The sequence below is a fragment of the Sinohyriopsis cumingii genome, chromosome 1 (genome assembly GCF_028554795.1).
Source record: "Sinohyriopsis cumingii isolate HCF-2022 chromosome 1, ASM2855479v2, whole genome shotgun sequence".
NCBI lineage: Eukaryota > Metazoa > Mollusca > Bivalvia > Unionida > Unionidae > Sinohyriopsis > Sinohyriopsis cumingii.
Window position 1 is genome coordinate 23,331,125 of NC_142961.1, and position 23,711 is coordinate 23,354,835.

The following is a 23,711-nucleotide window of genomic DNA, read 5'->3' on the forward strand; positions in this document are numbered from 1 at the left end:
ATAGACTATATTGCCAGGGTCTGACAAGATGAAACCATCATCAAATATTGGAATCCAGGTCTAACTAAGCAATGCAGATCTGTTGCTTATTTCATTTTTTGCATGATATTTTATTGTGTATGGTATCTGGGTTTGTTTTTGTTACCCTAGAGAGTTTAGGCATTGTGCATGAAGAGGAAGGACTGCCCTATTCCTCCATCTTCATTTTTATTTCATGAGTGAGGTTTATTCATTAGTTAGATGAGCAGCTTGTGAGCAGCTTGGCCTAAAGTGTTGAATTGAAAACCAGAAAAAAGCTATTTTAGTCTTTTTAATCTTCTCTGTCTGTCTGTCTCTGTAACAGTAATAATATGAATACTATAATCTCTCGTTCTTTCTCTTGATCATTTGGCGGAGTATTGAATTCATAATCCAAGGGTTTTGGGTTTGATACCTGTCCACGTCAGGTAAGCTGCCTCACTGAGTCTTTGTGAAAGGTGTTTAGCTCCCATTTCTTATGTCTTATGTAGCCAGAAATGTGTTTAAAGTGACATTAAAACTAATAAAACATTTCTCTCTCAGTAACAGTAGCCAAAAATGTATTTAAAGTGACATTAAAATTAATAAAACATTTCTCTCTCAGTAACAGTAGCCAAAAATGTGTTTAAAGTGATGTTAAAATTAATAAAACATTTCTCTCTCAGTAACAGTTGCCAAAATGTGTTTAAAGTGACGTTAAAATTAATAAAACATTTCTCTCTCAGTAACAGTAGCAGAGTCACATACATTATAGCAAATTTATAAGTCACTGTGCTGACAGTGAATTCCTCAAAATCTCATTTGAGCCAGCAATAAAATACTAGTGAATTTCAGTGTTGTTCATCCTGTTCAAATTTGCACAGAGAAGGCTGTATAATTAAATTCCAATAATAATAATAATAAAAATAATAATAAAATTTAACAAGGACAACACATTTGGTTATGTTAAATTGTTAAAAGTTATAAAAAAAGAAAAGAAAGAAAAAGACAAATTCATACACATATTTAAGGATCATTGAACACTCATTCCTACATATTTAACATGAATAAATATATATATGACTATACTGGGAAAGATATATTGATATGAACAATATTCTTTACACAGGGATATAGCATAACCTAAGTTGTATGTATATACATACATCGAATAAGATCTGGACATAATATTTATGGACATGATATGGTTTTCTGTTTAGAGGCTTTAATATGTCATTCCAGCTGTTCAAGAAAGAATTTCTTTAATTATATTTTAAATGAAGCAAGCGAATTTGAATTACGTATCCTCATTGGTAAGGAATTCCATACAGTAGGTGCTGATACAGTGAATGAGCTTTTGTAATGGTTGTTTTTCGACCATGGAATCTGGAGATTGTTGTTAGTCACTGATCGGAGATTATGCTCAGTATTCGATGGTCTTAGTTCATTTAGGTTAGAGATATATAACCTGGAGTAAGATTGTTTAAAGGCTTATATGTCATGATTCCTTTAAAATAAAGAATAGATTTATTTTGGATAGCCATTGCAGACCTGAAAACAACATTCAAGGGAGTCATACTAGGAATTTTCATTATTATTCATGCCGCCTTTTTCTGGAGTTTATCACATTCCCATATTGTCTCTTATACTAAATAGGGAAACAAGAATGTGTTTGAGATTCGATACCACTACACCTCACCCTGACAGCTTCATAACCATATCAAACTTCTTTGGAATAGCTCTTACAAATGTGACCTCTATTACAAATGTGACCTCTATTACAAATGTGACCTCAAGTGTCAATACCTGAACTAAATACATCATTAAAGTCTGATAAGCCCCAGATGTAATGTTAAATTCTCACACGACCCATAGTGAGCTAAACATAATGTTAATGACCATGCATTCCCATGCCAACCCAAACCCAAATGTTAAATCCCATCCCCATACATCCCTTTATTGACTGCAATTTTTCCATAATATTCATTCCCTTACATCAGCATGCTGACCCAAAATTCATTATTCAATTCCCATACATTGTGCCCCATAATATTAATTCCCACACATTCCCATATTGTCCCTTATACTAATTAGGTGGGAAAAGAATATGTTTGAGATTGATTGGATGCCATTACATCTCAGCCTGACTGCCTCTTTACCATATGATAATTGGTCTCAATTGCTATTACAAGTGTGAGCTCAAGTTTGATTCATATGCATGTGAAGGGTACACACTTTATCATGCAGCATTGTTGTGGGTTTCTTGTTTCAAAACATTTTGTATGAGACTAGGGCTGCCATACATTCTCTTTTTCCAAGACATGTCCTCCTTTTTGGTGCTTAAATCTCTATAAAGATACCCACTCTCCAGAGTGTCATCTTGTTTGAAAATTAAAATATGGTAACCATGTACAAGACATGCATAATCTTTGCTAGAAAAGACTAAACTAAACATCAATATACACTAACGCAGTCATCTTAAGTAAACAGTTGAACGGTTTTTGTTTGCATGCTCTTTCATGTGTTGAAGCATGTTAACTCCCTTCTTTGATGATCAATGCTTTTTCTGTTTATTTAATTTTACCTTAATATTTGTTTGTTTCAGGAGAAATTGCCCTCGATAGAAAGACTTCCATGTCAAAGTGGAAGGTGAGGAAACATTTATTTTTGTCTGTTTTCTTATACATGCAAATATAAAGCAATGTATGTGTGTGTTTTCTTATACATGCAAATATAAAGCAATGCATGTGTGTGTTTTATTATACATGCAAATATAAAGCAATGTATGTGTGTGTTATACATGCAAATATAAAGCAATGTATGTGTGTGTTGTCTTATACATGCAAATATAAAACAATGTATGTGTGTTTTATTATACATGCAAATATAAAGCAATGTATGTGTGTGTTTTGTTGTACATGCAAATATAAAGTAATGTATATGTGTGTTTTATTGTACATGCAAATATAAAGCAATGTATTTGTGTATTTTCTTATACATGCAAATATAAAGCAATGTATTTGTGTTTTCTTATACATGCAAATATAAAGCAATGTATGTGTGTGTTTTTTTATACATGCAAATATAAAGTAATGTATGTTTGTGTTATACATGCAGATATAAAGCAATGTATGTGTGTGTTATACATGCAAATATAAAGTAATGTTTGTGTGTTTTCTTATACATGCAAAATATAAAGCAATGTATGTGTGTGTTTTCTTATACATGCAAATATAAAGCAATGTATGTGTGTGTTATACACGCAAATATAAAGCAATGTATGTGTGTGTTTTATTATACATGCAAATATAAAGCAATGTATGTGTGTGTTATACATGCAAATATAAAGCAATGTATGTGTGTTTTATTATACATGCAAATATAAAGCAATGTATGTGTGTGTTTTATTACACATGCAAATATGAAGCAATGTATGTGTGTGTTATACATGCAAATATAAAGCAATATATGTGTGTGTTTTGTTATACATGTAAATATAAAGCAATGTATGTGTGTGTTTTATTACACATGCAAATACAAAGCAATGTATGTGTGTGTTATACATGCAAATATAAAGCAATGTATGTGTGTGTTATACATGCAAATATAAAGCAATGTATATGTGTGTTATACACGCAAATATAAAGCAATGTCTGTGTGTGTTATACATGCAAATATAAAGCAATGTATGTATATGTTATACATGCAAATATAAAGTAATGTAAGTGTGTTTTCTTATACATGCAAATATAAAGCAATGTATGTGTGTGTTTTCTTATACATGCAAATATAAAGCAATGTATGTGTGTGTTATACATGCAAATATAAAGCAATGTTTGTGTGTGTATTCTTACACATGCAAATATAAAACAATGTATGTGTGTGTTTTATTATACATGCAAATATAAAGCAATGTATGTGTGTGTTTTCTTATACATGCAAATATAAAGCAATGTATGTGTGTGTTATGCATGCAAATATAAAGCAATGTATGTGTGTATTTTATTATACATGCAAATATAAAGCAATGTATGTGTGATTTCTTATACATGCAAATATAAAGCAATGTATGTGTGTGTTTTCTTATACATGCAAATATAAAGCAATGTATGTGTGTGTTTTCTTATACATGCAAATGTAAAGGAATGTATGTGTGTGTTTTCTTATACATGCAAATATAAAGTAATGCATGTGTGTGTTTTCTTATACATGCAAATATAAAGCAATGTATGTGTGTGTTATACATGCAAATATAAAGCAATGTATGTGTGTGTTTTCTTATACATGCAAATATAAAGCAATGTATGTGTGTGTTATGCATGCAAATAAAAGCAATGTATATGAGTGTTTTATTATACATGCAAATAAAAAGCAATGTATTTGTGTATTTTATTATACATGCAAATATAAAGCAATGTATGTGTGATTTCTTATGCATGCAAATATAAAGCAATGTATGTGTGTGTTTTCTTATACATGCAAATATAAAGTAATGTATGTGTGTGTTATACATGCAAATATAAAGCAATGTATGTGTGTGTTTTCTTATACATGCAAATATAAAGTAATGTATGTGTGCAAATATAAAGCAATGTATGTGTGTGTTTTCTTATACATGCAAATATAAAGCAATGTATGTGTGTGTTATACATGCAAATATAAAGGAATGTATGTGTGTGTTTTCTTATACATGCAAAGATAAAGCAGTGTATGTGTGTGTTTTCTTATGCATGCAAATATAAAGCAATATATGTGTGTGTTTTATTATACATGCAAATATAAAGCAATGTATGTGTGTGTTTCATTACACATGCAAATATAAAGCAATGTATGTTTGTGTTATACATGCAAATATAAAGCAATGTATGTGTGTTATACATGCAAATATAAAGCAATGTATGTGTGTGTTTTATTATACATGCAAATATAAAGCAATGTATGTGTGTGTTATACATGCAAATATAAAGCAATGTATGTGTGTGTTTTATTATACATGCAAATATAAAGCAATGTAGGTGTGTGTTTTATTATACATGCAAATATAAAGCAATGTATGTGTGTGTTTTATTACACATGCAAATACAAAGCAATGTATGTGTGTGTTATACATGCAAATATAAAGCAATGTATGTGTGTGTTTTATTACACATGCAAATATAAAGCAATGTATATGTGTGTTTTCTTATACATGCAAATATAAAGCAATGTATGTGTGTGTTATACATGCAAATATAAAGCAATGTATGTGTGTGTTATACATGTAAATATAAAGCAATAGTAACTAATTTTATGATGCATCATAGTCATCTGAGTGAAATATTCAACTTGATTGTGGGAAAATATTTAATGCCTGCCTTTCCAGTCATTGGCAGTGGAGAAAACATATTTCATACCTGCCTTTCCAGTCATTGGCAGTGGAGAAAACATATTTCATGCCTGCCTTTCCAGTAATTGGCAGTGGAGAAAACATATTTCATGCCTGCCTTTCCAGTCATTGGCAGTGGAGAAAACATATTTCATGCCTGCCTTTCCAGTCATTGGCAGTGGAGAAAACTTATTTCATACTTTGATAATCTTGTTTTCAGAATTTTGTCAATCTTTTCTTGTAACCATTTGTCTGAAAATAAATCAGCTCAAATGCCCTCACTTCTGGTTTCCCTTTCATCAGTCATAGGCCAAATATGTTTTAGACTGATCTTCTTGGATTAATTGTTTAGAGAGCTCATTTCTTTCAGGCAGAGTTGCTTTGGAAACTTTGTGCATACATTTTCCCTCTTTGTTGAAAATAATTTTGTACACCTGAACTAATCACAAAACACAAGATTTCTTTATCAACTCTTAAACTATGATCAATTTGTTAAAATTACTTTTTCCTTCAGGACCTGATAAGTAAAGGAATATGCATATGGTGGAAGGTCCTTGATAAATGCGTGTCAGGTGGCCATAGCCTCATGCAACTTGTACACATAGAATTAGTGAGGCTTTTGCTTCTTCTTCATAAATATGATGATTGGTTTCAGGCAAGTGCTCATTCCAAGAAATGGATACTGCTTCAGGAGCTGACTAGAAACATTCATCATCATTCAAACAAGATACAGGTGCTCACAGAGCTGGCCAGATGTGTTGCCACAGGTAAATCAGTATCATATGCAGACAAGAATTTCATGCATTTTGTTTTAACTTCTTTTGCAGGTATCCATTTCTCCTTCAAGCAATTCATTTGTTAGTATAGTAAAACAGAACTTAAATTTGGCTCTGTTTTGAGCATTGCCACACGATCTAACCAAAATTCTGTGATGCATGTGTGTATGCATTTGTGTGTTTTTGTTTTTGTTTATTTTTAAAGCACATTGGTAGGGAACTTGATACTTTTGTTATGAACTAGGAATATCAAGTTGTATGTGCCAGTCTAGATGCATTATACAAAGGCTTGGTAACAATGTGTAATTATAATGTTATAACTTTAGAAATTTCTCGTACAAAGGTTTGGTAAAAATGTGTAATTACTGTATAATGTTATAACATCACAACTTCCAGAGGGACATTTTCTCATGTCACAGAATTGCATTTTCATATGGTTAATTATTTAGAAGTACTACACTATTATTGTGTAACAAGTAGCCAAAGAAGGATTAGGTTGTATAATATTTTGCATGTATTTCTATAAAAGAAATGAAGAAAATTACTGACTGAATAGCTTTATTGTTTTGAGGTGACACTGAGGTCAGTCATCACAGCTGATTGCCATATGAAATTGTTACTTTGCAAAGTACAACTCTTCTCCACCATGCATTTGTTTTAGAGTCTGCATAGACTCACTGATTGTCTAAATTCTGTAAGCCCATCAAATAGACTAGGTTATAATGTCTTTGCCTGATGATAATAGAAAACATTTCTTCATCCAGCCTTGTATTTGCACCAAAATATTCTTGTCAGTCAAGTACTTGCTTATCTAAATACAGGCTTTTTATAATATTCTGTATTTACTATCACTGATCCATCATGACCTTAACAGACTACAGTTGACAGAAGTCATGTGATACTTGACTCCTCCCTTTGTCATACTTTACTCCTCCCCTTGTGATATATGACTCATCCCCTTGTGATACATGACTCCTCATTTGTGATACATGACTCCAACCCTTGTGATACATGTCTCCTCCCTTGTGATACATGTCTCCTTGCTTGTGATACATGACTAATCACCTGGTGATACTTGACTCCTCTCTTTGTGATACATTACTCCTTACTTGTGATACATGACTCCTCCCCTGTTCTCTTTTCCAGCTACAACTGCTGAAGGTTACAATGTTTACCTGCTGGATGAGCACACAAAGGAGCTTCATTACCAAAGACTTGAAAGCAGTAACAAGTGAGTTACATATTACCTATTTCTCCTTTATGTATGACTACCAATTAACAGTACTAATAATATCAGTAATCAACAGTGTGTTTATAATCAGTATTTAATAATCAAGAAATTTATTTGAGCTATTTTCTCCATGCTATATGAAGATTAAAGTGTTCCTGGCCAGTGCATGTGTACTCATCAGGGCTGTTTGCATTTGAAAGATTGTGTACACCTTCTCCAGTATTTAAAATGGAGACTTTTAAAATTTGATAGTTTTAGGATGATAAAATTTAGAATAATCTAGTTCTGGGTTGGAGGTTGTGGGACATCAGTAATTTAAAATTTATAAGAAGCTTGCTTATTGTGATTCATTGTGCCATTTAATTAGTTTTGTACAAACACTTTCATGTTGAGGTATGACTATGCTAAAAACAATTATTGGCATACAAGCGCAGTATGTGTTTTTTGCATCAACCCATTCATTAGGAATACAGCAGCACTAAACTAAAAATCAATATACACTGGTGCATTAAGACTAAGTCAGAGAATCTATATTTACTGGCGCTTTTAAACCTGTCATTTGTATAATTTATTTACGGTGTATTTGTAACTGCCACACTTGGTCAAGATGTACATCATGTAATTAAGCATCAAAATGCATGGTTTGCTTCTGGTGGGTGGTGAACATATTTTCACACATTAGCTGAGAATTATATAATGTTTATGTAGTGGTCGGTACATAATTACATTTTTATGTAGTGGGCAGTACATAATTAAATTTGTATGTAGTGGTCAGTACATAATTAAGGCAGCTCAGATACACTACACAATATTTTAAAAAAATGAAATAAATGCAAAATAGAAGACTTGTTGTTGTTGTTGTAGGGTTTAATGCCATTTTTCAGCACACGATAGGCTATACATGGCAGCCAGTATTAATGGTGGAGGAAGAACCCCCCGGAAAGAACCACTGACCCACGAGAAGCTACTGGCAGGCTTTCTCACATACCCACATTGGCTGAATCTGAGACTTGAACCCACGCTGACAGAGGTGAGATGGCAGTGATCCATAACGGAGAGCGCTTTAGACCATTCGGCCACTTGCGGCCCTACAAAATAAAAGACGGGCATGAAGATGTAACAAATTTCTGTTGCGTGGTTTAGATACAAATATTGCATGATTCAGTCTCCTTAACACAATAGGCGCAGTAGAAAGTCACATTTGAAAAGGACCAATGAAAATTCATAACTTACAGACCACAAAGTGTGATTGCAGAGTGTAGATAAACAATTTCTGCAGGAAAGTGACATCTTGATAGTAAGTTGTGCAGTTCTATATCCTATATAGCTACCCTCATGGAGAGAATTAACTGGCAGTGAGGTGAGCATTTTAAAGAAATAAAGCTCATGACAAATGTCAAAGTTTAAGTTTTAAAGACATAGGCAAAATGGTTGAAGAGATATTGAAATATCTCAGCCTAAATAAATCAAAGTGAGTACTTTCATACTTGATATAGCTATAAACAAGTGAGGAAAATTACTACAGCCAACTTTAGAATGTTAACAAACTAGAAAGAACTAAAACATACAAATATTTCAATAGAGATATATGGATAATTGTCATGGATACTGTCAAGAAGCATTTATTCAGCATTTTACATATCAAATTTGGTCAGGAAATAAAAGAAAATTAAAGATAACTGTTTCATATGATGCAATATTTAACATTGCAAATAGAATAAAACTTTAAAAAAACCTATATGCAATATTTAACATTGCAAATAGAATAAAATTTAAAAAAAAACCTATATGCAATATTTAACATTGCAAATAGAATAAAATTTTAAAAAAACCTATATGAAATGTGTTGGAAATGCTGAAAAATAGTAAGACAAGTTGATAATATTTCAGTATGGTGGACATTATGACCACAAAGATGGAAGATACCATGAGAATGAAATAAAACATCTTCAAAGTCCAGAGAGAGCTCTGTGGAAAATGAAAAAATTGTTGGCATCACCATCTCAGAGGCACAAAGTTGTATTCAGCAGTCATGCTATGTTGCAATGTGTACCAAAGATATGGTTTATCATATACTGGACAGTAAAAACAGCCAGATACATTCCATCAGGATTTTTTATGTAACTTGAATAGATTCATAAGAGATAACACTCAATAATTTATTGAGGTACAGATTATGTTACTTTATGAAGCACTGGATAAACTCTCAAAATAACTACATGGAGAATTAAGATCAAATGATGCAAAACCTATATTTTTATGAAGTAAGATGAAAGACATTTTCATACGCCAAACATTTGTGAGAGAAACGGAACAGATGAAAAAGTGCCAGCCCTGACCATTTTACAGCAAACTATAGAGGTCAAGGTCATAATTTTGAATTTTACTTTTACTTTAAATTTGAATATTAAACATCCAAAGTGCATGTATATTCATTCAAAATGTGTACTGTTATAACAGTAAACTGTACATCAAGACACTGCTTAAAAATTATCCAGTAGGTGAGGTAGAAATCATGCTGAACAATGATGAGAACTATTTTTCATCTAGCAACAATTTCATAGTTGATAGGTTCATGACAGAAGGAAAAAAGTAACAGTTAACTGTAAAAAAGACAATTAGGTTTAGGGTTCATGGGACAGTTGATAGAAAAGGTAGCATAAAACCTTAACACATTAACCCCTGGAGGTTTTTGTCGTTTTCATCTGAAATTCAAGTAGGAAACACATTTTGAAAGCTATTTGTGAATAAATCCTAAACACCAACTTCCAGGTGATCTTCCAATAACATACTGCCTAATTGTGTTAGAAACATCATTTTTCGTTGGCATTTTGGCTCACACATGAGCAGAAGGGTAAAAGGTTTTTGTTTCTTTTGCTTAACTGATCCATTTATTTCATATTGAGACCACTCTCTATTCCAAATGCCCATCTTATCCTACTTTTTGCAAAGGTTCTTTTGTCTGTTTGCAGTTCATACCAGTCTGCGATAGATCTGAGACCAAAAAGTCTAAAATCCAGACACAAAATTGGTTTCTGACCACGGGCGAATTTTGGGTAGAAAAAAAATTGGGTCCAAAAAATGAGGTTTTTCCCTTTGTATTTTGTAGTGCAACTAGAAATTCCAGATTTTTTGGTATCATTGTAGAGCTACATCTGTCCACCTTTCTATAATACCACCCACTTTAGTGTATCTTACATGACCTTGACACTACAGAGCTTGGCAGTAGGCTACTACCTCCTGCCACTTAAACTTGCCACCAGGGCTTAATGTGTTAACAATGACAGATTTACAGAAACTCAGAATAATTTACAGATATGCAATCTCAATATTATGTATATCCATATCATTACATGGGTAATTTTTAACTAGTTAATGCAACAGCTATACCAACAATAAAAAAGAGATTTACTCATCATTTATTGATAATGATTACCATGGTTTTCAGGTTGTAATGAAACATTTTACCCTTCAAACACTTGGAGATCTACATGGCTATTATGTCATGAAATATACTATAAATTTAGTTTTATGAAATTTGTGAAGAGTTTTGTGAGGTCTGTATGAAAACATATAACAACTAAAACTGCTCACTATTACAGTGCACCAGAATGTGCAATGATGCAAATTTACCAATGTCAAGTGTAGAACTTGAATTTTTGACATACTATGACCTGAATATTGAGAGTTTTATAAGATGTGGAATGTACATGATGCTCCATAAATATGCTGAATTAAATAACTAATACTACTTGGAGAAAGATGGAGAGACAAAGGCTGATGTTGTGTACATGTACAAATGGTCAACATCAAGGTATACGTTATTCATTTATATCATAATATCCTGTATGAATTGGCCATCATCCAATGCATGGCAGTAAAGAATTTGTTTAGATGGGTAACTAATGGACATATTAAGAAATTTGTTTGAAATACAAGATAACTATGATACTTTTTGTATATTTAAAGTGAATTTGGAGATATCATTTAAATCAGCATGCCTATTTCAAGAATTATCCAGTTGCTTTACTTACAAGGAAACTGGAAAAAGATACACAGAACTGTCATGTTTGATCACCAACCATAGTTAAAACCCTGTATTTAAGTGAATAATGGTTGGAGACAAAAAAAACATTGATTTTAAGAAAGACTTCTTTACATTAATAAGTAAATAGAGGACAAATCTTAGAGTACAACTGTTAAAATATATGTGGATAAGATATAACATTTCAAATGCTAGAGAGATTTATCATTTGCCAGAAAAAATAACTGATGATGACTTAGTGATAATCTGGAAAACGAGAAAATCAAATTAAGCTAACCAATTTATGCTAGATTTAGAGTGCTCAAGTTAAGCTAACCAATTTATGTTAGATTTAGAGTGCTCAAGTTAAGCTAGTGGCTGATGTATAAACTGTATGACAAGAAGATGAGGAAACAAATACAGCAGTAGACTACTCATGACAGGTACAAATAAAGGAATATTTATGTTAAGTGGAATGAGACTACTCATGACAGGTACAAATAAAGGAATATTTATGTTCATGGAATGAGACTACTCATGACAGGTACAAATAAATGTACATTGATGTTCAGTGGAATGAGACTACTCATGACAGGTACAAATAAAGGAATATTTATGTTCAGTGGAATGAGACTACTCATGACAGGTACAAATAAATGTACATTTATGTTCATGGAATGAGACTACTCATGACAGGTAAAAATAAATGTACACTTATGTTCAGCGGAATGAGACTACTCATGACAGGTACAAATAAAGGAATATTTATGTTCATTGGAATGAGACTACTCATGACAGGTACAAATAAATGTACATTTATGTTCATGGAATGAGACTACTCATGACAGGTTAAAATAAATGTACGTTTGTGTTCAATAGAATGTGACTACTCATGACAGGTACAAATAAATGTACATTTATGTTCATTGGAATGAGACTACTCATGACAGGTACAAATAAATGTACATTTATGTTCAGTGGAATGAGACTACTCATGTCAGGTACAAATAAATGTACATTTATGTTCATTGGAATGAGACTACTCATGACAGGTACAAATAAATGTACATTTATGTTCAGTGGAATGAGACTACTCATGTCAGGTACAAATAAATGTTCATGTTTTGTTTTGTGCAGTTGGTGTTGCTTTATATACTCCCTTATAAGTAGAGTCTGTTGGGATTCATCAGTAGAACAAACAGCATAGACCTTGATCTGCAGGCATTTTATGTTATGCAGATCAGGATCTTTGTTGTTTGAAGTTTGACTCGACTTATAAACAAGCATAAACAGTAATTGAGTTATTTTATTAAATTGATTTCTTTATGGGCTGCATTTGGAAGTGTATAATTTGATTGAAATGAAAAAAGTACAATTATTAACAAATAAATAATTGTACATGATTAATACACATTAATCTATGGTTTTGATCTAGTTTAATAAGACTGGTAAGACTGGTAAATATTTCTCACATCATCATCAGAATGCTGAAGCTGTTTGCAAGCTCAGTCTGACTAAAATTGAGATCTACTTTTAAGTCCATATATTTAAGCTTAATAACATTATCTGACATCAGGTTTTCTTAAGCAAATAAATGTTAACCTTTATTTCCTGTTTTTCCATTTTTGACATGTAATTCTTACTGGTTGGCCTAAGTAATATACTTAGTTCCTCAGCTGTATTACCATATTATTGTCATTGATTTGATGCAGTTTGTACACAACCATATTATTGTCATTGATTTGATGCAGTTTGTACACAACCATATTATTGTCATTGATTTGATGCAGTTTGTACACAACCATATTATTGTCATTGATTTGATGCAGTTTTTACACCTCCATATTATTGTCATTGATTTGATGCAGTTTTTACACCTCCGTATTATTGTCATTGATTTGATGCAGTTTTTACACCTCCATATTATTGTCATTGATTTGATGCAGTTTTTACAAATCCATATTATTGTCATTGATTTGATGCAGTTTTTACACCTCCATATTATTGTCATTGATTTGATGCAGTTTTTACACCTCCATATTATTGTCATTGATTTGATGCAGTTTGTACACAACCATATTATTGTCATTGATTTGATGCAGTTTGTACACCACCATTTTATTGTCTTTGATTTGATGCAGTTTTTACACCTCCATATTATTGTCATTGATTTGATGCAGTTTTTACACCTCCATATTATTGTCATTGATTTGATGCAGTTTTTACACCTCCATATTATTGTCATTGATTTGATGCAGTTTGTACACCACCATTTTATTGTCATTGATTTGATGTAGTTTGTACACCTCCATATTATTGTCATTGATTTGATGCAGTTTTTACACCTTCATATTATTGTCATTGATTTGATGCAGTTTGTACACCTCCATATTATTGTCATTGATTTGATGCAGTTTTTACACCTCCATATTATTGTCATTGATTTGATGCAGTTTGTACACAACCATATTATTGTCATTGATTTGATGCAGTTTGTACACCTCCATATTATTGTCATTGATTTGATGCAGTTTGTACACAACCATATTATTGTCATTGATTTGATGCAGTTTTTACACCTCCATATTATTGTCATTGATTTGACGCAGTTTTTACACCTCCATATTATTGTCATTGATTTGATGCAGTTTTTACACCACCATTTTATTGTCATTGATTTGATGCAGTTTGTACACCACCATTTTATTGTCATTGATCTGATGCAGTTTGTACACCTCCATTTTATCATCATTGATTTGATGCAGTTTGTACACCACCATTTTATTGTCACTGATTTGATGCAGTTTGTACACCACCATTTTATTGTCATTGATTTGATGCAGTTTTTACACCTCCATATTATTGTCATTGATTTGATGCAGTTTTTACACCTCCATATTATTGTCATTGATTTGATGCCGTTTTTACACAACCATATTATTGTCATTGATTTGATGCAGTTTGCACATTCCTAGCATTGTGTACTTCAATTTCCTGTATCATATTATTTCAGTTCCATTTATCTTATTTAAATAGAAATGCAACCCCGGTTTAGAATGCAGCTTGTATAGTTTCATTTACTGGTGCTGTCAAAATGAAAGTGCCAAAGATGTGCAGATTCAAAATCTATATCAACAAAGTGTATCAAATTCATAAAATGTGTAATTGGTTTTACTTGATCACTGTTGAATGAAAATACATCCCATTGAAGTGTAATTGGTTTTACTTGATCTGTGCTGAATTAAAACACATTCCATTGAAGCTGATCTTGTGATAATTCTTAGTAACAGACATTTGATAGATCCATTGAAATTATACATGGCAAAATAACATCATTGAGGAAGAATGCTTAGTTTCAGGTGTAATTTCTATACCTTTTTTAAGTAAAATGTGAGAGAAATTTAAATATCTACATGATTGCATAAACAGTTGAAATGTGAGAAATTTAAACATCTCCATGGATACATCAACAGTTAAAATGTGAGAGAAATTTCAACATCTCCATGATTACATCAACAGTTAAAATGTGAGAGAAATTTAAACATCTCCATGATTACATCAACAGTTAAAATGTGAGAGAAATTTAAACATCTCCATGATTAAATCAACAGTTGAAATGTGAGAGAAATGTAAACATCTCCATGATTACATAAACAGTTGAAATGTGACTGAAATTTAAACATCTCTATGATTAAATCAACAGTTGAAATGTGAGAGAAATTTCAACATCTCCATGAATATATAAACAGTTGAAATGTGAGAGAAATTTAAAATTTCCATTCAACAACTCTTGAAATGTGAAAGAAATTGAAACATCTCAATGATTTATATCAACAGTTGAAATGTGAGTGAAGTTTAAACATCTCCATGATTACATCAGCAGTTGAAATGTGAGAGAAATGTAAACATCTCTGTGATTATATAAACAGTTGAAATGTCCAGTGTATCCCCTAGGGGTGCAAGAGTGAGAGTCAAAAATCACCTTGCTGTCAAAACTGGGGGTCAGACTGAGTTAAAAACAAACTTTGGTATCAATACGGGGGGGTCAGATATAAAATTTGATGGGTCTCTGAAGCGCAAATGAGGGTAAAGGGAAACACTGAATGTGAGAGAAATTGAAACATCTGTGTGATTACATCAACAGTTGAAATGTGAGAGAAATGTAAACATCTCCATGATTACATCAACAGTTGAAATGTGAGAGAAATGTAAACATCTCTGTGATTACATCAGCAGTTGAAATGTGAGAGAAATGTAAACATCTCTGTGATTGCATCAGCAGTTGAAATGTGAGAGAATTGTAAACATCTCTGTGATTACATCAGCAATTGAAATGTGAGAGAAAATTAAACATCTGTGATTACATCAACAGTTGAAATGTGAGAGAAATGTGAACATCTCCATGATTACATAAACAGTTGAAATCTGACTGAAATTTAAATATCTCCATGATTAAATCAACAGTTGAAATGTGAGAGAAATGTAAACATCTCCATGATTACATCAGCACCTTATTACCCCTTACTTTGTTCAAAATCTCTTATGCTAACTTGTAGTCTTTTGCAAGCATTTTGTTTTTTTTTTGTAACGTTTTTTCTTCTGTTTTTCAATTGTTTTAGATGTCTTGGTTTCAGTTTTATACTTGCTACTATAATCTCTTTTAATTTCTTCTTCAAGTGTATGAATAATTTCAGACTTATGTCAAAGCCATAATTTCAATGTTTGATTCTAAAACAACAATTTCACAACCAGAGATTGATCTTAACAAAATGATATCACTATTTTCACTGACTCATTTAGATGGATGCTGTAAATTTATGACATCTTCCAGTTATACTTTAAATGTTGACAGTAATATTTGTGTACTTATTCACATAAAAAAATATACTGTATTCCTACCGAAGGTACCAAGCTACCATGGCTTGGCTCTTGATCACGCCATTACTGTTTTCATGTTAGACTTACGAAATATTTATGTCACCTCTCTAAAAACTCTAAATTCAATACAGCTTAGTACTGTACTATTATTTATGTTTCGTAATAAAATTACAAATAAGAGTGTTTTTACAGCATTAGTGCAAAATATTATATAGAGTACTAGTGATTTTTTTGTTGTTGCTTGATACATGTATAGTGTTGTATTCCTACACAAGTTGATAGCTACTGTACTATCAATTGGTATATGTATGCTACACAAGTTGATAGCTACTGTACTATCAATTGGTATATGTATGCTACACAAGTTGATAGCTACTGTACTATCAATTGGTATATGTATGCTATACAAGTTGATAGCTACTGTAATATCAATTGGTATATGTATGCTACACAAGTTGATAGCTACCGTAATATCAATTGGTATATGTATGCTACACAAGTTGATAGCTACTGTACTATCAATTGGCATATGTATGCTACACAAGTTGATAGCTACTGTACTATCAATTGGCATATGTATGCTACACAAGTTGATAGCTACCATAATATCAATTGGTATATGTATGCTACACAAGTTGATAGCTACTGTACTATCAGTTGGTATATGTATGCTACACAAGTTGATAGCTACTGTAATATCAATTGGTATATGTATGCTACACAAGTTGATAGCTACCGTAATATCAATTGGTATATGTATGCTACACAAGTTGATAGCTACCGTACTATCAATTGGCATATGTATGCTACACAAGTTGATAGCTACTGTACTATCAATTGGTATATGTATGCTACACAAGTTGATAGCTACTGTACTATCAATTGGTATATGTATGCTACACAAGTTGATAGCTACCGTAATATCAATTGGTATATGTATGCTACACAAGTTGATAGCTACCGTACTATCAATTGGCATATGTATGCTACACAAGTTGATAGCTACTGTACTATCAATTGGTATATGTATGCTACACAAGTTGATAGCTACTGTACTATCAATTGGTATATGTATGCTACACAAGTTGATAGCTACTGTACTATCAATTGGTATATGTATGCTACACAAGTTGATAGCTACTGTACTATCAATTGGTATATGTATGCTACACAAGTTGATAGCTACTGTACTATCAATTGGTATATGTATGCTACACAAGTTGATAGCTACTGTACTATCAATTGGTATATGTATGCTACACAAGTTGATAGCTACTGTACTATTAATTGGTATATGTATGCTACTAACATAGAAAAGATCTAAGATCGTGAAATGTAAATTGCGTGTCAATTCAGCAAAAATATACATTATGTACTTTTATTTGCAAATTTTCCTGATGCTTTATTGTGATGACCTTTCTGGTTTTGGAAAAGATCATTAAGATTTTGAAAAATGCATGTAATAGGTATGTTGTTTTTAGTGTAAACCATCATTGATCCTTTCTGGACTTTATAGGGACATTATTTTTAGTGTAAACCATCATTGATCCCTTCTGGACTTTATAGGGACATTATTTTTAGTGTAAACCATCACTGATCCCTTCTGGACTTTATAGGAACATTATATTTAGTATAAACCATCATTGATCCCTTCTGGACTTTATAGGAACATTATATTTAGTGTAAACCATCATTGATCCCTTCTGGACTTTATAGGGACATTATGTTTAGTGTAAACCATCATTGGACTTTATAGGGATATTATATTTAGTGTAAACCATCATTGATCCCTTCTGGACTTTATAGGGACATTATTTTTAGTGTAAACCATCACTGATCCCTTCTGGACTTTATAGGAACATTATATTTAGTATAAACCATCATTGATCCCTTCTGGACTTTATAGGGACATTATATTTAGTGTAAACCATCACTGATCCCTTCTGGACTTTATAGGGACATTATTTTTAGTGTAAACCATCATTGATCCATTCTGGACTTTATAGGGACATTATTTTTAGTGTAAACCATCATTGATCCCTTCTGGACTTTATAGGGACACTATTTTGAGTGTAAACCATCATTCATCCTTTCTGGACTTTATAGGGACATTATATTTAGTGTAAACCATCACTGATCCCTTCTGGACTTTCTAGGGACATTATTTTTAGTGTAATCCATCATTGATCCTTTCTGGACTTTATAGGGACATTATATTTAGTGTAAACCATCATTGATCCCTTCTGGACTTTATAGGGACATTATATTTAGTGTACACCATCATTGATCCCTTCTGGACTTTATAGGGACAATATATTTAGTGTAAACCATCATTGATCCTTTCTGGACTTTATAGGGACATTATTTTTTGTGTACACCATCACTGATCCCTTCAGGACTTAATAAGGACTTTAATTTTGGTGTAAACCATCATTTATCCTTTCTGGATATAGTCTTAAGTCCATTCATTAGATTGTGGTAAAATGGTCTGTTTATCTACCCACCTTCCTATCTCTGTATCTTCCCACCCATCTACCTACCTATCCATAGTCTCCAAAAATATAGTGAGAGATGATATGGCAACAAATTATATGTTTTCATTCTCCATAAGTCAGAAACCTGACATGTGCACTATAAAAAGCCCATATTAAATAGCTAGCATCCTATTGAATTTATTGTGTGAAGTTTAATGCACACACACACACACACACACACACACACACACACACACACAAGGATAATCTCTCATATGTTGAAGGTACCTTATTTTTCAGTGGCATTAGTTCCTGCTGCATTGGGAAGGCACAGCTCAACTCATCCCTGGCCTCCTTTGTGGCTCTTACAGGGGAAACAGTCAGGATTGGAGACATATTGTCAGTGAGTACACGTTGGTTATATTCAAAAGCAGGGAGATTTGGATGACAAGTAGCTAAGATTAAATACAGAATCATGTTCATACATACATTAACTCACAAAACCTTGTGAAGAAAATAATGCTTAATCAGCTTAAATTGCTCTCATTATTTATCTTTACAAAATTTGCAAGCATTTTTCAAGATAACAAAAAAATTTAAAAAACTGCTTGAATAATTTTTATGTCAAAGTTGCTATTTCAAAAAATGTCTTTGCATGTAAACAAGTCAGCAAGTATCCTTGAAAATTTGCAGTGATGTTTCTTGATGAGCAGTCAATTGACTGATATTTTGCATAAAACAGATGTCTGAAATGTGTTAATGAATAATGCCTTAGAATAATGGTTGCTGTTTATTTTAAATATTAATTTTATTTAAAGACAAAATGTTAACATTGTGACATATGTTCCTCTATAAGCTCCTTACCAGTAAGCTATCATGTTTAATATCAATTTGTAAAATTCAGTCTTCATTAATAGAGACCATTCAAACTGCTTAGCTTTATTACATCACAAACGAACAACATTATTCATTTACTCTTATTTTGACCTCCCTTGCATCCGGCCTTCTTAATATTTTTATGAGCCACCCTTACATCAGTACTTCTTAACATTTCCATGAGCGCCCTTACATAAGGCCCTCTTAAAATTTTCATGAGCCACCCTTACATCAGGCTTTCTTAACATTTCCATGAGCATCCTTACATAAAGCCCTCTTAAAATTTTCATGAGCCACCCTTACATCAGGCCTTCTTAAAATTTTCTTGATACACCTTTACATCAGGCCTTCTTAACATTTTCATGAGACACCCTTACATCAGTCCTTAACATTTTCATGAGCTCCCTTACATCAGGCCTCCTTAACATTTTCATGAGCTCCTTTACATCAGGCCATAACATTTTCATGAGCACCCTTACATCTTACCTTCTTAACATTTTCATGCACCACACTTACATCAGTCCTTTGAGTCAAGAATATCAGGACACTTTAACATTCTTTCTTTATTTTGAAGAGAGTTAATTGAAGATCAAAATATAAATGTGAACTTTTGAGCTTTGTGTTAAAATATTTTGAAAATATGGAGACTTGGGTCATAGGTTTTTCTTTTTGTGACAGAGAAAACTCATGGGTTTGTTATTTGTTCTTTTCTTATTATTGTATGGCTATCTGGGTTGATTATCTTTTAAGTCTGTGTGTGTTGGTTTGATGACTTTATAATACTCTAAGTCTATGTGTGTTGGTTTGATGACTTCATAATACTCTAAGATATACTGCACATGGATGACCTCAGGATGTTCAGTCAACAACGTGAAGGAATGCAGGTAGAATACAATATTCTATTTTTTCTCATTGTCAATAATGAGTTTGGCTTTGAGTCAAGGACATTCAAATCTTGGGTTTCCATTATTATGTATTCCCAAGACTAAAAGTTCCTCATCTCAGTGCAAAATCTGACATATACAGTTATTATTCAGTTTTTCCTTTCTTGCTCATAGGATGACAGATTCCCAGAGGGTTTGGCTGTAGGTGGAGACAAGGCACAGTCTGTGATGGGTCTGCCAATCATCAAAGCAGACGGAAGAGTATCAGGTTACCATCTTACTCTCATTTTTCTCTCCCTCCCCCTTTTTATGGGCTGAAAGGGACTTCAGTCATCCAGGCCCATGTTCTCTCTGTTACTAGGAATAGCTTGTATTTTTTTATAATAAGGAATCTGCTACATGTAGCTCATGTAGCTCTTTGACCTTGAGAGGCCAATTGTGACATGTGAAGGGACATAACTCAAATTCTAATATTGAGAAGAAATGAATAAAGTACATTCAGTGTGGTCATATAGGTGCATTTACTCATATTAAATTAAATTGTTGTTCTAAAAATTAATATTAAAAGAGTTTAACAAGAGACTATTCAATCCTCATTGTTGAATGTTCTGAACTTTGGATGACATCAAAAAACTTAAAGAGGAAAATTGTGGATCACCATGGACTTTTACAATGGTGGCCTGGTACTAATCAGGGTCAAGAAAAGATGATGTAGGGTCCATCGTAAGAAATAGCATGGAAGTAAATATTTGTTCTCAACGAGTGCTGCTTTGATTGTGACACAGCAAATGACATTCTATCCAGTTTGTACTGGATCACACCTTTAGGTAGACCTCGTCCAAAGTTGTTCATGTAAATTAATATTGATTTTGCTATAGGTATTTCTCGGGTCATGTAAATAATGACCTTTCCAAGGAATATGGATGTCTGAGGATCCAAATAAAGTAAATAATTGCTATTTAAAGGTATGTACATGTATATCAAATGCTAAAAGTGACACCTATTACTGACTGAATAGTTGGTTCTGAATACCTACATGACTTGTATGACTTTTACTATAGTCTGAGTGGTTGCCTCCATTAATACAGTTTGACAGTATGTGTTTAGCACTTTGAAAGTACAGGTTCATTTCCATTGAAAATTATCATCAGATATGATTCTCAAATATTTTATGAGTTTTCTAAATTTCCTCTGTTAGGATGTTAAGAGAAGAAAAGACTTAAACATTTATACAGTATAATCTGTCTTAAGAAACTACTCCCTTTGTCCAGTAAAAAGTGTCTGCCAAGGAAAGGTAGTCTCATTACAGGTCATAGCAAAATATAACTGATTAATCATTGCAGTGAGAGTGTGGTCTTTCGACATTGATAGTCTTCATGGTTTCATAAGATAGGTTTTAGTGTAAATATGATTGCATATATTTCTAGGTATGGTGATATATGCTTATGCTTATTTCCTTTAATGCCATTTAGTATTACCTGTATAATGTATTGTTACCTGTATAATGTATTATTACCTGTATTATGTATTATTACCAGTATAATGTTGTATTACCTGTTTAATGTAGTATATCTTGAAAAAAGGATCTGTTCCAGATTTTATGTGATGGAACATGTTCAGTAAAGATAGCCCTGAGTCAGAATCCCTTTGGGGATTGCCTGTTCTGATGTCCAGCCTTGGATTATTTGCGTAACAGTGTAATTAGTTTATTTTTGTATGTTAGTTGTGTACTAATTGACCAATCAGCAGAAAAGATAAATCCCCACCCTGCTCATCAGTATAGCACATCATATAAAATCAAGGTATTTCAGGTTTTCATTTACTCCCATTCAGTTGGTCATAACTGTTTAGTGCATACTGAAAATTTAATGAAAAATGGTGGGAAAATGTTATGTTATGACGATTTGAGTTTGTAAATGATACGTAGTGCCAGTCCGATAGATGGAAAATATTAGGTCTGAATCAGAGCTGCAAGTGTACCTGTAAATCACAAAGTGCTCACATCTTTGCTTGCCAGAATATTAATTTGACATTTGGTAATATGTTAATTGAAAGTTGGCATTGACAATGAATGCATGCATGTTTAAGCATTTGTTACAAATTGTTGTGGAAGGAATAAACCTGTAAAACTTAGTCAGATTTTAAGCATTTAAAAAACTATAATTAAACACAACAAAAAATGACACGTTTATCAGCTTGTTTATATCTTTACTACATGGATATCAACATTTGATACAACATTGCTTACAAGTAAAGATGTCATTGTCTATATGCATCTTATTTATTTACATCATTTGTAAAAGTGAATGATGGAGACCCAGATCTGCTTTGTCATATTGTGCTTATGTGCTGACAGATCAGAGTTAATGTTGTTTGTTTACCTCATTAGTAAACGTGAATGATAGAGACCCATATCTGTTGTGTCATATTGTGCTTATGTGCTGGCAGATCAGAGTTAATGTTGTTTGGTTACCTCATTAGTAAATGTGAATGATAGAGACCCATATCTGCTGTGTCATATTGCGCTTATGTGCTGGCAGATCAGAGTTAATGTTGTTTGGTTACCCCATTAGTAAACATGAATGATGGAGACCCAGATCTGCTGTGTCATATTGTGCTGACAGATCAGGGCCAGTGTTATTTGTTTAAATCATGGTGACAGTAAAGATCTGACATTTTGCACTTACAGATCAAGTCAAAGTTGTTTGTTTATATCATTAGTTAAAATGAATTATTAGACCCAGATCTGCTGTATTTTATTTTGTTCATATGCTGACAGATCAGAATTTATGTTGTTTGTTTACCTGATTATGAAAAATTAATGATCTTTACGCATTATATTTTGTTCATGTGCAAAAAAGATTTGGGTCTGTCTTGGTTGTTTAGATCAGTAGTACTAGAAGCAGACCCAGATCTTGCATTTATGTGCCATCATGTCAAATTCATTGTTGTTCATTTAAATTGGTTGTAAAAATGAATGGTATAGACCCACATTTCCCAAGTTATAATATGATGAAGTTTTTATCCATCAGGGTCTGTGTTTCTTGTTCAAATTATTAGTAAAAATTAATAATTTTGTCACAGGAATGCTCCAGTATGTTGTGACCATGTACTGATAAATCTGGGTCTTTGTTGTTTGTTTAAATTATTAGCCAGAGTATAATATGATGGCAAATCTGAACTGATGGTAATTTTAGTTCAGTGTT

At 32.4% G+C, this 23,711-nt stretch overlaps 1 protein-coding gene across 7 annotated transcripts in view; it reads left to right on the forward strand.

The window, feature by feature from the left end:
- LOC149806550 (putative 3',5'-cyclic phosphodiesterase pde-5) overlaps positions 1 to 23,711 on the forward strand; it is a 256,230-nt gene that overhangs the window by 86,342 nt on the left and 146,177 nt on the right. For all 7 annotated transcript variants that reach the window (XM_089954339.1, XM_089954332.1, XM_089954365.1 and 4 more), the window contains 5 exons: positions 2,603 to 2,646; positions 6,018 to 6,129; positions 7,285 to 7,369; positions 19,046 to 19,148; positions 20,680 to 20,773. In XM_089954339.1, the coding sequence (XP_089810465.1) occupies positions 2,603 to 2,646; positions 6,018 to 6,129; positions 7,285 to 7,369; positions 19,046 to 19,148; positions 20,680 to 20,773 (438 nt within the window). The remainder of the gene's footprint in view (positions 1 to 2,602; positions 2,647 to 6,017; positions 6,130 to 7,284; positions 7,370 to 19,045; positions 19,149 to 20,679; positions 20,774 to 23,711) is intronic.